This window comes from Mastigoproctus giganteus, chromosome 6 (genome assembly GCF_048544385.1).
Source record: "Mastigoproctus giganteus isolate SK-2022 chromosome 6, ASM4854438v1, whole genome shotgun sequence".
In the NCBI taxonomy this organism is placed as follows: Eukaryota; Metazoa; Arthropoda; class Arachnida; order Uropygi; family Thelyphonidae; genus Mastigoproctus; species Mastigoproctus giganteus.
The window spans coordinates 138,975,623-138,991,240 of record NC_143580.1 but is presented as its reverse complement, the minus strand read 5'-3'; the positions used below and the strand labels follow the sequence as shown (position 1 = coordinate 138,991,240).

Sequence of the window (15,618 nt, the reverse complement as noted above, 5' to 3'; positions counted from 1 at the left end):
AGTGTGTTGAGATGATCCTGGACTTTTTACAACATTTATAATGACAGGTCATGGCTCCCTAAAGACAAAACTAACCTCCTTAGAGGTGACTGATGATCCAAACTGCACCTGTGGTGAGAGTGAAGACTGGGCCCACATTCTATATGAATGTATAATTTATGACATCCCCAGAAAACAGCTAACAGCAGATTGGCCCCCCTTCCCAGGGGTAGAAGAACATCTGTTCATCATAGAAGAGGAAAATTGTAAAGCCTTTACAATCTTCACACAGAAAGTATTCAAAATGCACAGAACTATCCAAAGAATGGCAATTCAGTCCCCCACCAATTAAACAATAATCAATAGTTAAAATTGCTCACGTCTTCCACAATGCCCATGACATAAAAACTGAAAACCGTTGGGACAGTGGTATTCTGCACCCTGACAGAAACTTGACATGATAAAACCGGATTGACCTGGGCAACCCCCAGGACTACCCTGCCGCGTGCAGGGACTTGGGCCCCACACCATATAAATAACCATGAAGGGAAGGACAGGCAGACAGGAAAGCAGATTAGCTGAAAAATATCAGTAAGCTAGTAGCAAGGGGATGCAATGTAGAATGAAAGAAGAATGAATGAGAATTAAAGACAGAATGAATAGGCTGGGCACTGAGTGAAAGAGTGAATTAGGAATTATGGTAAAAGGGAATAAATGTCAGTTTTGGTGAAAGAGTGAACAAGCACGAGGGAAAGAGAGACCCAGCATTAGGGAGAGAGAGAGAGAGAGAGAGAGAGAGAGAGAGAGAGAGAGAGAGAGAGAGAGAGAGAGAGAGAGAGAGTGAATGAACAAATGTAATTGGCTGAAAGGATACAAAGTTAATAATAACTTACATTACTTTATACACTGGTGTTCAAAGAAAGTGCATCACCCCTTAAAATTGTAATTGTCGTCCAAATAATGAAAGTATATGGCAATAATTCTTACAGATTGCATCAGATAAGATTGACATGTGTAGGTGATGTAATATTGCATCAGCTGTTACTTTCAGCTATATAAGCATGCTCTGCAAGAGTTGCAGCCATTCCTTGCTTGTGTCAGGATGACGAGTTATGTGCAGTTGAAGCCATGAAGAAAGAGTGCTATTGTTGCTTTATGTGAGGAAGGATGTTCTTCCCATCATATTGCTTATAGAGTGTCTTGTAATCAGTCGACAGTGAGTAGATTTCTTTCCAAATTCAAGAATACTGGCTTTGTTGATAAAAAAAAAGAAACCAGGCGCAAACGAGTCTCTACGCTAAAACATGATCATGATAAAACAGGATCATGTTTTGAAGCACTTATGCCTTAAAAACCATAAAGCTTCTTCATCTGAGCTGAAAAGAGAATGGGAAGAACATACAGGAGTGGTAGCAAGTAAAGTAAGTCAAAAGACACCTCTTCAAAAATGGACTTGTAGCCCATCGTCCTAAGAAGAAGCCCCTCCTCACACAAAAAATGCCCGATTAATTTGGTTTAAGGAGTATGTCAAATGGACCCCTGAGCAGTGGAAGTCAGTTATTTTCATGGATGAGAAGAAATTCAACCTGCATGGCTCTGATGGGAGACAAATGATTCACCATAGATGTGGTGAAGAATACCATCCAGACTGTATGGTTTCTACACTGAAATTCCCTACCAGCCAAATGATATGGGGGTGCATTTCGTATCGCAGTTAGGCCACCTGCAGTTTATAAAAGGTTCCGTAAATGCCAATTGATACCTGGCTATATTGGAAGGCAAACTGCTGCCAACCATTAGAGACCATTTCAACCTGCCAAGTAACTGCATCTTTCAGGAAGACTCTGCTCCTTGTCATTAGCAAAAAGTGTAAGTAGGCACTTCTGTAGTTACTTTTGCTTCATTTCTGCATTAGAGGTTCGACAGTAATGTGTTTACATTTGTTACAGGTGAAAAAAATGGCTGGAAGAAGGGTCCACTGCAACTCTTAGCTGGCCAGGAAACAGTCTGGACCTGAATCTTACAGAGAACTGTTGGCATTGTGTGGAATCTGCAGTTGCCAGAAAGAAACCAAAGACCCTTCATGAACTTCAGGAAGCCACAATTCGCGTTTGGAACCACGAACTATCAGTTGATTTTCTTCAGAAATTGATCTTGTCAGTGCCTCAATGGTGTGCTGCTGTCATCAGGGCCTGAGGCGGTTCAATTAAATATTAGTTTGCACCTGGTGAACTTTTCATTTTGTTTTCCATTTAAAATGATAAACTGAAGCAAACTTAGGGCTTCTGATAACATTTCAGCCATAATTTCTGTGTTTACCAAAACTGTTGTATAAAGATTGCAAATGCTCATTTCGGAATATTTTGAGAGAACCTGTCAAATATTACTTTGCTTTGCCTTAACTATTAATAAATATCTTTTGTTTATATTTCTATTTGTGATGCTAGTCATTAATGTAATATACCATCACAAAAAAGGGTTAGAAATGTGAAATTCCTAGGTGATTCCTAGGTTCGCTTTCTTTGAACACCAATGTGTATATACTAACAAATATATACCAACACAAACACTATCACTGCATTCGACTCTGGCCTGCACCACAACTGAAGAATAACAGTAAGTTGAGGTGCAGAAAGCAAGAGTCGAACAAATGAAATGAAAGCCAGTAGAATGAATGAGAGTGTAAATGTGTGAGAAAAAGAACTAAAACCATAAATGTTAGTTAAGTACACACTAACCCTAGTTTTAATCTTTTATATTGTTTCTTATTTAGCTTAATTATTACGCATTAGTATTTAAATTTACATTACACACCATTGCATCCCCCCCTGGTGTGGGGGAAAAAATAAATAATAATAATAAAAAATATATATATAATATATAACCTAACAAAAAAAAAAATTATAGTTTATAATGCAGGTTATGAATGAAGTAAATGTGTGTCTCTCCCACCCCTTCACCTGGTGGGTTCCTCACCACCAGCTAACTTATTCCACTCCCAAAGCGGGATGGGCAGTTTGACCTTCCTACCAGATTTGACACTACATCGTTCTGACAACCATCACCATATTGCTGCTTTGCTGCCAACACGCCATTTGGCGATCTGAACTGGGTACTCTAACCCGTTTCCCTTTAAAACTCCATCTCCAGGCGGGGAAGGGAGGAGATGGGTCTCTGTCTCCTTCCCTCCCTGCCTCTCCCATACTTTGCTTGGTGGGGCTCATCCCCACTGACCTCTTTGGGGATGCCTACTCTATCATCCCCATCCTTCTACCTGTTTCTCCCAATCTTCAGTCTTCCCCCCCCCGACTAACTAAACCGAGTGAGTAATGCCCCTAACAATGTTAGCAAAATTCTAATCAACGTCTAAATTCAACCACTTTCTTGTAAACCTCTTTCGGTCTTTCTATATTCTAGTGTTCACCCCCTTTGCATGCCACTGAAATCCTCAGAGATTAGGTGGCCGGGCCTGCCAGAATACTTAAATAATCTACTGAGTGCCTGACTTGCCTCCTTGTGACAAAATGTGGGCAACAATAGATCCCAATAGGGGCCCAATGGCTAAATGGTTAGAGAAACAACAGAACTTAACACTACACAACAAACCACTCCCCACACACTTTTTAAATCTCTAGCCTCCACAGAGTTCTGTGTCACCTGTACTAAGAATACAATGTGGAGATGGGGGAAACCCATGGTGCAGTCAGACACACTTTTTTAATTCTAACACACTTTTTTAATTCATCAGACAACTAATGCCATATTTTAATTACTCATTGCCTTTATAAATTCTGACCAGATTGCACCTTATAGCTTCAAGATATTAGGATGTGGGCATGCAATGAAAGCAACAAATGGCTGATTATACTAGATCAATGCTGAAGATTGCAGATCATAATTGTATGCATAACCAGTGCTTTTGAGGAAAGCACTGAGTATAACTCCTGAATGAACAGAACAGAAATGGTTTTATAGTGAAAAAAAAAAAAAGTAGGAGGACAAATGATTTCATTACATGACACAATATTGTCAAAGCAATTGCAGCTGATGTTGGCCTGAATGGCATTCTGGCAACGAGTTCATTAGTCTTCAGTGCATTTATAGAGAGGCACCCCTAAATTATCCTTAAACTGTGCTTTTGAAATGGATGACCACTCAGAATGCCATGTGTGTGTGTGTGAGCACATGGTATCCAAGTGGTTGTCCATTTCACCTGCTTCCTTGAAAGCAATACTTTTACAAGAAATATCCTCCCAATAGTCACCCAGTGCTCTGAATATTCCAAATGTTGCATTTTACAGAAAAGAGTAGTGAAATCATAGTAATCAGGATCTTCATAAAGACCTAGATAAATTATTCAGATGAGCTAATAAATTGCATGGTTTAACACTGGACTCTATAGCTGAGTGGTTATGAGCAGGGGTGCAGTAGCACAAGCTCCTTAAGTAGACCGGGGTTCAAGCCTCTGAATGCTAAATATAGTCGATCTGCCAACCCGCACTGGACAAGCGTGGCAGATTATGGTAACATGAATTGTTGAAGAGGCTTCCATTCTGCAGTGGGTTGATAATGGTTGCAGTCTACTTTAACAATGGAAAATACATCTTGCAACTGTGTAGTAGTACCAATTCCTAGAGTAATATATATTAGTAGCACCAAACTCAAGTTAGTTCATAATGAAAAAGATTTAGCTTTTTGGAGTAACTATACAATCTCATATGAAGTTCTTTGAACAGAGCAGAGTGGTTGCTAGGCAATGGTGGCAAAGTAGGTGATTGCAAGAGGCCTTTTTTGAAATTTTCAAGTCAGCTTATTGCATCAACATGCTGTAGTTGTTATTTGGTTTTTAAGAGCATTAGCAACTAAGGCCATATTGCTCCGGGGATATGCAGTGGTCATTCCCTGATCTTTCTGCATTCTCCATATTTGGTGGTCACGGGCTTGAACCCCTGGTCTAATCAAGAAGTTACATCATCCTTACTTTTGAACTATAAATAGTAGGTCAGTCAGCAGTTAAAGTTAAGTGTTAATGATAGAGGGTTACACTAATTCATATTCAAATTGGCTGAATCCCAAGATGAAACTGATTCTTGCACTGCTTCTACTGGAACATGTAGTAGCCAGAAAATCAAGGTGTGAGGGATTATAAGGCCAGCCGGGAACGAATACAGGCAGTTCTCGCTTTACGAGTTCCTGGGTTTACAAGTTTTTTTCCCCCCAAGTATTAAGTATCAACAAAATCGAAAATATGATCATTAATTGCAAAAAATGAATGTTAAACATTCATAAATACCACATTCCAAACCATGTGTGTAGCTATACAATACAGTGTACCCCGCTTTAAGATATTAATCAGTTCCAGAGACACTATCGTATCGTTAAAATATTGCAATGTGAACCCAACAACACATTGTTTTTTGGCAATTCCTTTCAAGATCTCGGAAGTTGTAATTTTCGCTGTATAATTAAGCTATTTATCTCTCTAAAATGTCATTTTTAAGGTCACGAGCGTGAGGTCGTGACCTTAAAAATGTCGTGAGCGTGGTTTGTAAATTGTATTAGTTATTCAAATCGTTAAAATGCACTACACTTTCATCGTTATCATATGTTCCCCCATTATAAGAATCAATTTTAAATGCCTTCGTGATATTTTTCTAAATCACATTTCTGGAGGTCATGATCATAAAACAATAAAAACAATTTGCACTTTCTGGTTTATTGGGCTTTTCTGTTACTGCAAGCAATTATAAACAGGTAGTAAACTCGATCTTCTTGCATTTGCAAAAATACTGATAGCTGGAACTGTGTGGATTTTTATGTTATTATGGTGAAATATGTTTCCCCTTTACTGGAATCTTCAATCTTATAAAAAAACAAATAAATTTTCAGAATCTTCTCTTCATTCCTCTTTTTTTTAAGCTTCGTAAGCTTGTTACTCAACGCGAATCGTGTTAGTTGCAATTTGTGTGTGCCGTTAAAAAATGCTTATGCATGTAATCGTGAAATTTATAATTAAGAGAAAATTATCTTGGAAACAAAAGCCTCTTGAAACATTTCTGAAGAAGACAACTTCTTGTGCAACAAACAAACGAGTGCCGAGCCAATAATGAGTGTGCATTTAGTCGATGATGAAGAATAAACATTCTTTAACATTTGTAAGTCTTAAATAATTTCTCTGTTATTATAATTTGCTTGATTTTACAGGCTACGTTTGCATTTATTTCGATAAATCAATCATTGTTTAAACAAACTAATTAGCTAACTAATTTCATTGTTGAGTTCGTAACCCCTATTTTTAACCTTATGTCTAAGGGAAATAAATTCTCGCTTTACGAGCATGCACTAGGAACGAATTAACTCGTAAAGTCGAGAACTACTTATATATGGACTGTGCCAGGGTTACTAAGAGAAAAACAGGTGCATATATATATATATATATGTGTGTGTGTGTGTGTGTGTGTTTGTACATTAACACTATAAGTGTAGTAAATAAATTTGAAAGTAAATAAAAAACAAGTCTGGAAGCCTCATTTTAGGTAGGATGTAGATCTGTTGGAACGGTTACAGAAAAGAGTGACAAATTAGACATGGGTATGAAAGGCACTCTTACCAAGGAATAGTTCTGCTTATACATCTTCTTGTATCATCTTCAGTTCTCCTTGTATCTGGAAATTAGGCACCCCTGAGAAGACCTGATTGAAGTAGTTTACTCAATCCACTTAAAACTTTAAGTGGATTGAGTAAATTAAACACTGGTGGCATCCTTATTCATTCTTTGATGACACACACAAGGCCAAAAATTTAAATTGAAATAGGACGGTTGCAGAATAGATTCATGAAAATTTGCTTTCAGTTGGAGAGTGACTGTTGGAAGAAACTTCCATCTGGCATTGTGGTGAGAGTGGGTAGTATAAATAAATATAAGAAAGGATCAGACAAATTATTAGAGAGGATATATAGTTGTTTTTTTTTGTTTTTTTTCCCCTAAGGCCGATGTAATAAGCTTGCTTATTTTTTTTATCAGTGTTAAATTAAATTTAATAAAGAACAGGGTTAAATTTGCATCAGCACTCTGCACTCCACAGAATAAAACATTTATCTTAAGTAATATTGCTGCTTGAGTTATAACATCAGGACAATAAATATAAAAGACAAAGTATATCAAGGAGAAGAATTCAACACTATACCTGAGGTCTAACGTTTCTAATTGTGGCATATTTTGGATAATGCAGGCAACATCCATCCATGATGCAAGTAGATTGAACGACAAATCAAGAAGAATACAGTTAGAAATTTCTGACAATTCTTCAGTATCGCCAGGTCCATTTACAAGCATATTTGATACATTAATGTTTGTTAAATTTTCAAATTTACTATAAGGGAAAAAAAAAAAAAAGCAGTAAGAAATTTAAATTATACTTACAATACATATGAAATGACAGTTGCTGTTTTTGTAAATGATATTATGATTCAATACTGACACCATAATTATCTTTACTGCTCATAAGAAATAACATAATACTCATCATTTGCATACTAAAGGATAAGGGTGCAGAGCGGCATCTGCCTTGAAAGCAAAATTATTGGTAGTTAAAGAATTTTATGGTGCAAGTTCAAACAAAGGCTACCCTAGCATACCATACATTACCATACCAAAAATCATAGGATAGCCCCTCTGATTGCAGGAAATTGTGAGACTAAAATAGTTTCAAAACCACTACTACCATCAACCAATTTAGTTAAGTATGCTGTGAATATCTCAAAGCTGTTAGTGAATCAATTCTGATACCATAAAAAGGTGCATTCACATCACACCTAGAACACTGTTCTGGACAATTGGCAAAAATGTTTATTTATGTACAGACAGGACTGTGCATTGTTGGTTCTTGATCAAATGAGCATAGGGTGCAATGTGTTATTAAAATGCAGGCATCAAGCCTTAAGGATAACAAAATTTACTTCTGTAAAGGTGTGGGGCAGAGAGTTTTATTTTTGGTTGAAGAGAGTGAAAATAAAAGTGTGTCCCCTTAGATTTTGAAGTGTGCACAATCTAGTTGTCACTCGAGTTTATCTGACAATTTATCTGTTTATCTGACTGATTTATCGATTGTGAGACACTATACAATAAAAATTATCAAGAAGTTTTTATTTAAGCAGAATGTCAAAGGTCTATGTAGTAAACCTATTTATTAAATTTGGGTCAATTAGAATCCCCAAAATTCACGTGATATGAATGCAGGAAAACAGATGGCCAAGGAAAGCAATGGAAGGGCAACTAGGAGGAAGAAGACGAATGAGAGGAAGATTGACTGAGTGAATGATTTTAGAATTCTTGGCGCAAGAGCTACTGCAGCTAAAATGTGCCTGGAATGAGAGGAAGAACTGAGGAGGTGGGTGAATGACATAGAGAACGACCTACGGCAGCTTAGGGTGAGACGATGGAGAACATTGGTCAAAGAAAGAGATAGCTGGAGAAAAAATCCTTGAGGAGGCCAAGGTTCTTCTACAAGGATCATAGTGCTGTATGTAAGAAAGAATCCACAAAGAATTTGTTAAAATTCAAGATTATGGATATACAGAAATAGTAATAGTGAATCTTTTAGTCAATGTGTTTTCTATACATGTAATTTGCTTAAAAAAAAAGTATATAAAGCTGGTGCATAGAGTATAGGTCAATTAAAGGAAAATTAAGATTGTTTAACCAATAATTTTGAAAATATTCCCAAAAGTCCATTAAACACTGCAGTAGGTTTATATTTCAGCCTCTTGATAGCACAATGTTGAATTACAAAATCTAATGCAAGCCCAATTAAAATTGGGGCTAGGATTTAAGACTCAACTTGAATGGATGATCTTAAATCCATCTGTATGGTGCATTATTTTAAAATTATCATGAAAATAATGCATACCACTTGATCAACAATGCATCATATTTTGCTGCCTGAATTTCAATGATAACAACATCAACTTTAGTTACTGTATCACCTGCTGTAAAAAAACAAACATAAAAACAAACATATCCTTCAACACTGAATTATGGGTGCATGCACAAATTTCAAGAACAGAACTGGTCACCCGTAGAATTTTTATCTAAGAAATATGCAATATAATGATCATCAGTTTCTGCAAGGGAGAAATTTACTATAATTTCTTGTATATCTATAAATTGATTGATAATTCAAAGGTCCAAGTTTAATACTGAAGTAAATCCATTGGTCTAAAATAGGAGTGCCAAAACTCAGAAGTTTTCACAAAAATGTAAATGTATTGAGTAAACTAAATTTACTCAATACATTTACAACCTAGGTACTGCAATTTTCAGAACTGAAGTCTTTTCTTGGTAAGTGTAACCCTTTTGTTTCCCACATTAATCTTGCTGCTCTTTTCTGCAACCATTCCAAGAGATCCATATCCTACCTAAAAATGAGGCTTCCAGACCTGTATGCTGTACTTAAGATATGGACAATCTTATACAATGGGATAAGCACCTCACTAACTCTGATGGCAAACTTCTCATATATCGACAGAATTCCATGAGCTGTCCTAGCAGTCTGTCTGCATTGTTCAGGGAACTTCATGTGAGATTGTACAATTACCTAGATCTCTTTCATTTTCAACATCTTGACAGCAGTATAACCCAACTGGAATTTTATTCTGGGAATACTGCTGCCCATATGTAGTGTCTTGCATTTATCAATGTTAAATCTAATATTACCAATTCACTGCCCATCAGTCTAAATTTTCTAGGTCTTGTTGCAATGCTATGCCTTGATTTCTGTCATAGCCACCCTTCCAACCATTGTATAATCTGAAAACTTAGACAGTAAGCTTAATATGCCTACATCAATATCACTAATAAAAAGTGAAACAGCAAGGGACCAGCACTGAACCCTGAGAAACTCCACTAATAACATTAGCCGAAGAAGAGCAATGCATATTTATAACCACCCTGTCTTCTAACACTCAGCCGTCCCTTTATCCATAGCAGTAACTTGCCCCAATGCCGCACTACTCCAATTTGTACAGCAGTCTTTCATGTGGAACAGTGTCAAAGGTTTAGAGAAATCTAGGTATGTGATATCAAAGTTATTTTTGGAATCCAGTTCATCTGTTACTCAATCAGAATAGCTAACCAAATATGTCAGACAAGATCTATCCTTAACAAAACCATACTATGATTGATATTTAACTGCATTCCTGAAAAGATGATTCTGCAAGGATTCTTTCTTTCTTCAAATCCCACATCAGTATATTATTATTGATGTCACTTAGTCTTTATGTGGAGATTCCTAATGAATAAATAACTGATGATAATGAGATGAAGAGTACTCCTCTTGTTGCCTCTCTAACAACCTGCTGCAGAAAACAGCAGGTTGTTAGAGAGCCAATAAATCCAGAAAATTTCTGGATTTATTGGCTAGCTGTGATGAGTATAATGAACAACTATACATAGTTGTTCATTATACTTATCACAGTAATTTGTCCTATAATATACTCCTACTTTGATCTTTGTTTTCTCAATACTAATGTCATATCAAACTGACTCTGCACTGCCTTAGATTCTATGTGCTTCTTAATTAAGAGCACAGTTCATCCCCCACCATGGCTATCCTGGTTCTCATTTTACTCATATTTAATTCTGCCTCCATTGTGTCTGAGAGGCACCAAGTTTCTGATATTGCTATAATGTCTGCAGATGATGACCTTACCAATACTTCAGATTCATCAAATTTGTTTACTAAACACCTAGCACTGCTGTACAAGCAAGTATAAGTGCACTTGTTTTTGGGCTTACTAGCCCTAACACAGCCCATGTATTTACTTGTCCCATGACAACCCTCAGCAGGCCTTATAATCCCAACACCTTGCTTTTCACACTGCTACATGTCCCAATAGAAACAGCAAAAGAATCTTTCACCTCTGCTTGCAGTTGCTGTTAATCTATTAATTTGTGTACTATCTCCCCCCCAAGCTAGCAGTTTTCCAACCCAGCCCCAACCCAACCAACACTGCCTCGATAGCATCAACAAATATTCCTACACTTGTTCTATTTAAGAGTACTCCATCCCTGTAAAAAGTCTCTAACAAGCTCATGAGCATTGTACAATCTTTTCAGGGACAAAATGGTTAAAAGGCTCTCATTGTATACTCCCTCCTGGCAGAATTGCAGATGCATTCAAGTTTAATCCTAACTTGCAAATTTTTCTCACAAAAATTTCCTATGCCTGCACTATACCTAACATAAATCCACAGATCTTCTGTATTTAATATCATTAGTACCAATAAGGCTACAATAATATCATCTTTATGCCATTAAAAGATGAGAGCTGCTCTACAACATCATTAACTTTTGCCCCAGAAGACATGCCCTTGTCTTATTCCACTTATCTTTTCTATACAATATATTTGCCATTTCCCTGACATGAAAGTTATCAACAATAGCTATTTCGTATTGGGACCAGAGTTCTCTCTGTTCAGGATGCTGAATTTTTACCTCCATTGTTTCTTCCAAAGGTTTACTAACATGTTCCTTGACTTCTTGGCCATGGATATCTGTGATTCGTTTGCTGCCTTTGTAATCAGTGCTTTTGTTTTTTCTCTAATTTCAACTTGCCAGAAGAGAGTTTTTCCTCTGTTACTTTGAGATGATCACTGGAAGTAATAGGAGACCAAGGGACTGTAACAAGATATTCAGAGATAGGAAATGATTTTGCAACTGAGGCATAGGCATTACTACTGACAGTTGACTGACTTACAGTAGATTTGAGTCAGTCAATTCTGGATTGCTGCATGCTTACTTTAACTCTGAGCTTCTTGTTTTCAACAGGCAAATTATTGACCCCTGATTCAAGGCTACTCCATGACTGAAGAAGAAACTCTATCGCAGTTTTTGTTACTTTACTGTTTTCATTTAGTAAGTATTCCTCAATATCTTCCTGCAAAAATATTATGGCACCAACAGGTGAGAATCTAGCAAGAAATACTGTGCCATTATTTGGAATTTTTATTTTTCTTGAAGCAATTGTGTCCAATGATGTAGAAGTATTTAGACCAGGAAGATTTTTCTTGTCCAGGGAGGAGGATGAAGAAATATTCATCTCAGAAGAATGGTAATTGCTGAAGCAAATATATGCCACTCCAGATTGTAACTTTTGGTAAATTAACTGCCTTATCTACATATATGTTTGGATTATTAAGGGGGACCAATGCACACAATTGTTGTTTCACTGTACCATCGAGCATCAACACTGCCTCATCCAACCAAACAATCTTGTCCAAAAAAATATCTTAGCTTTAAACTATTCAAAAAAACTCAACTAATTCAGCAATCTGGATAATTTTCATTCAAATCACATAGAAATCTTGCAACATAATATTTTCACTGCCCTTTAGAGAATCCAGTCTCACAAGTAACTAGCTTTATAAATTTTCATGGTAACTGTGCAATTTGCTATGACATCACACCAGAATTTTCCTCTTACAGTGAGGTGAAATCATGGATGCAACTGCACTCCAAGAAGAGCAGTTTGATGCCCCATTTCTCTCTCTCTCTCTCTCTCTCTCTCAGGAGAGGGGAATTCAACAGCAACAGGACTCTTGAGCATGTTTATAACAATATCAAGAATTGCTGAATGTGTTTCCTGGTGGGGTAATCAACCCACCACCACCCACAATCTCATTTTCAGGTGAGCCAATCTGCATATTTAAGAAATGACATTCTTTGTCTATAGGTTGACATGGTACTGTTGTATAAAATATACACAGCCTAGATTAGCAGCAGCTCACAAAGAGATGTGAAGTGATTCACCTTGGCTTATGGCTGAGATGAAACTGATTTGAATTGCTTCTACCAGGTGCCTTTAACCCCAACATCTTGCAGGAGCCTGAAAAGCAAGATGTTGGGGTTAAAGGCATGCAGGGAATCCTCATGGGACAAGAACACAAGTAATATTAGGGTTACCAAGAGAAAAAACAAGCACAAATATATGTGCTTTTACACTACTGCTAGGAGTATAGTAAACAAATTTGAAGAAGCTGAAGTACTGGCTAAGTCAACAAATGAGGAAATTGTAGGGATATTGGAAATGTGGTGCCATTCAGACATTAGGGATGTGTAATTTTAAATGGTTAAGTATAATGTGTACAGAAAGGACAGAAGGTAAGGGAGGTTATGCTTTTAGCAGAAAAGCACACAGAAAGTAGTACATTCAGCTGATGTGGGTAAATATATATGAAAAGAAAAAAAATAAGGGCTTTTTGCTTCTAACAAGGTGTGTTTTGTCCTAAGGCCTAATATTAAAACATGAGGAGGAAGTTGGAAAATAAGGTTAGAAGGTTTTTCTGGGAGATGTTAATACCAAATGGCAGATATATGGTACAGACTGTAAGGAGTATCACAACTGCAATAGCTTCCAAATGATTGCAGTTATGATACTTCTGCAGCTGTTAACAGCTTCTAAGTTAATAATGAGAGATATGTGTTGCATAGGGGTATTGCTCCCTATAAGAATAGCAACTTTCTATGTGCTGGTCCACTCCCTGGTCTGTCCCTGTGTATTATGGTGCAATTCTGTATTACAGGGTACTCAAGTGATTTCAGATGGGTCACCCAAAGGGAGACATACAGTGGTTCACTCTTGCAAAAGAGCCTCAACATCATTCATATTCCAATGTAGTTCACGACCATGCTGGAATATAACTGATGCTATTGCACTATATAAGGACACCCATTATTTAAATTTAGTCGATCCAACTGCTGACATTCAACAGCCTTTTGTTAGGCTGCTTCAGATTTATCTTTCTTCAGGAATGACAGATAGCCTGTGTCTGTATCTTCTTGAATAAAAGTTTCCAGGATTGACCCTCCTGCTGACTCTATCTTACACGTCCTTTTGTTTCTGATTGATACACTTCACTGGTTTCTCCTTGCTGATTTGCTTTGAGAGAGAGAAGAAATGCAGGTGGTGTAATATCTAAAATCCAGCAATCCCAGGACTTGGAGATTTCAGGTTTTAGACTTTTTGGTTTTTGTATAATAAATTTAACCAAACATGAAATGCCATAATTCAAGCATGGATAAAGAGAGAAAGCACTAGCAGCATGGAAGTCTACTTGATCATAATTTTTCTGTGATTAACTTATTTTTATTAACTACACTATTTTATTCTTATATCCCTTAGGCTATTGATACAAAATCACTCTGGTAATATTCCATTTAAAAAATTAAAATTATGAGGGCTTTCAAACAGAAACAAAATAGTGCATGGAATATTTTTTACGATTAAGTTTTTTTTAGAAACAAAAGTAAAGGTTTCAAATCTCTCCTCCTTAGCATTACTGATGACTCTACTCTTCCCTCACTCTTTGGTGGCTGCAGGAAAGTTTTCCATGACTATAAGAACACCTTCAATCGCCTTGAATCAATGCAAAAAAAAAAAAAAAAGCCTTTAAAAAACCATGTTTTATTCAGAATGCAGGTGGCAATAGGAGACAAGTCAGTTTTTTTTTTCAGTTTCCAGAGTGATATGAATACCTGTACTATATTGTCGGCCAATTGTACTCTTGAACATCACATCAAATGAAAGTGGAAATCACCAACATAATTCTCCACAGCTATGTTTGGATACCCTTAATACAGTATACACATCCTGCTTGACTTATTAATTTATTAAACAGCTAAACAGTATGTAACCTGGCTGTAATAAACACCTGAGAGAGCTTTCCATGAGCCATCTATTCAGGTTTTTTTATTTCCAGGGCAAGCAAACAATATGGCTCAGGGATAATACTCTCCCTCGCTTCAGAAAGCAGTAAAGATTTAACTAACATAAAGGTTAATAAAAATTAACCTTTATGTTAGTTTAATTAAATGCACTGAATGCACAGGCAAATCTATCTTGCATTACTGACAGATTTGTAAGTTTAAAATCTGCCCTCCTTTGCTAAAAATTTAGTAAAGACTACCTTCTTTGGCAATGATTATTTTAGACCAATGAGGGATGAGTACAGATATATGTCAAAACTGTCACGAGTTGATAAATGACAAACCGATCACAGCATTTACACAGCAAAATTTTACCTTAAGTGTTTTTATGTACAGTGAAGGTATTTATAAGCAATTTTTCAAAAAAAAAAAAAAAAATCTGAAAATTGTAGACTGCAATTTGGCAGCCAGCACACTTTCTATTGAGAGTAAAATAAAAAAAGCATTTACCAACGGCAGTTGAAAGTGGTGATTACCAGTATACGTACACAAATATGATCAAACAATGGAGTTTTTGAAAGCATTAAATTAAATGTTGTTTAGCTTTAATACTATAGAATACGGAGAACCAATAATTCATCACCAGTCAAGTTTTGCAAGAGGATTAAAAAAAAAAAAAAAAAATTCAGGATTTTGGACAACCAAATTTCAAACATTGTCTAAGTAAAACTGGGATAGCTATTATGTGTTTTTTTTTTTTTTTTTCTACCCTGCTGGTGCACATTTAATGGATGGGTGCATTTAATTTAATACTTGAGGCCAAATTACTCTGTCAGATGTATAGTTACGGTTTGTGTCCCACTGGTGCTTGCTACTTTCTGGGCATAGGAAGTTCTAGCAGCATGCAGTGATTGCACAAGTTTCTTATTATTCCT

The 15,618-nt window shown here is 36.6% G+C and overlaps 1 protein-coding gene across 2 annotated transcripts in view; it reads right to left on the bottom strand.

Annotated features, from left to right (window-relative positions):
- Tbce (Tubulin-binding cofactor E) overlaps nucleotides 1-15,618 on the bottom strand; it is a 270,639-nt gene that overhangs the window by 177,878 nt on the left and 77,143 nt on the right. For both annotated transcript variants that reach the window (XM_090375351.1, XM_090375353.1), the window contains exon 6: nucleotides 7,167-7,352. In XM_090375351.1, coding sequence (XP_090231477.1) covers nucleotides 7,167-7,352 — 186 coding nt within the window. The remainder of the gene's footprint in view (nucleotides 1-7,166; nucleotides 7,353-15,618) is intronic.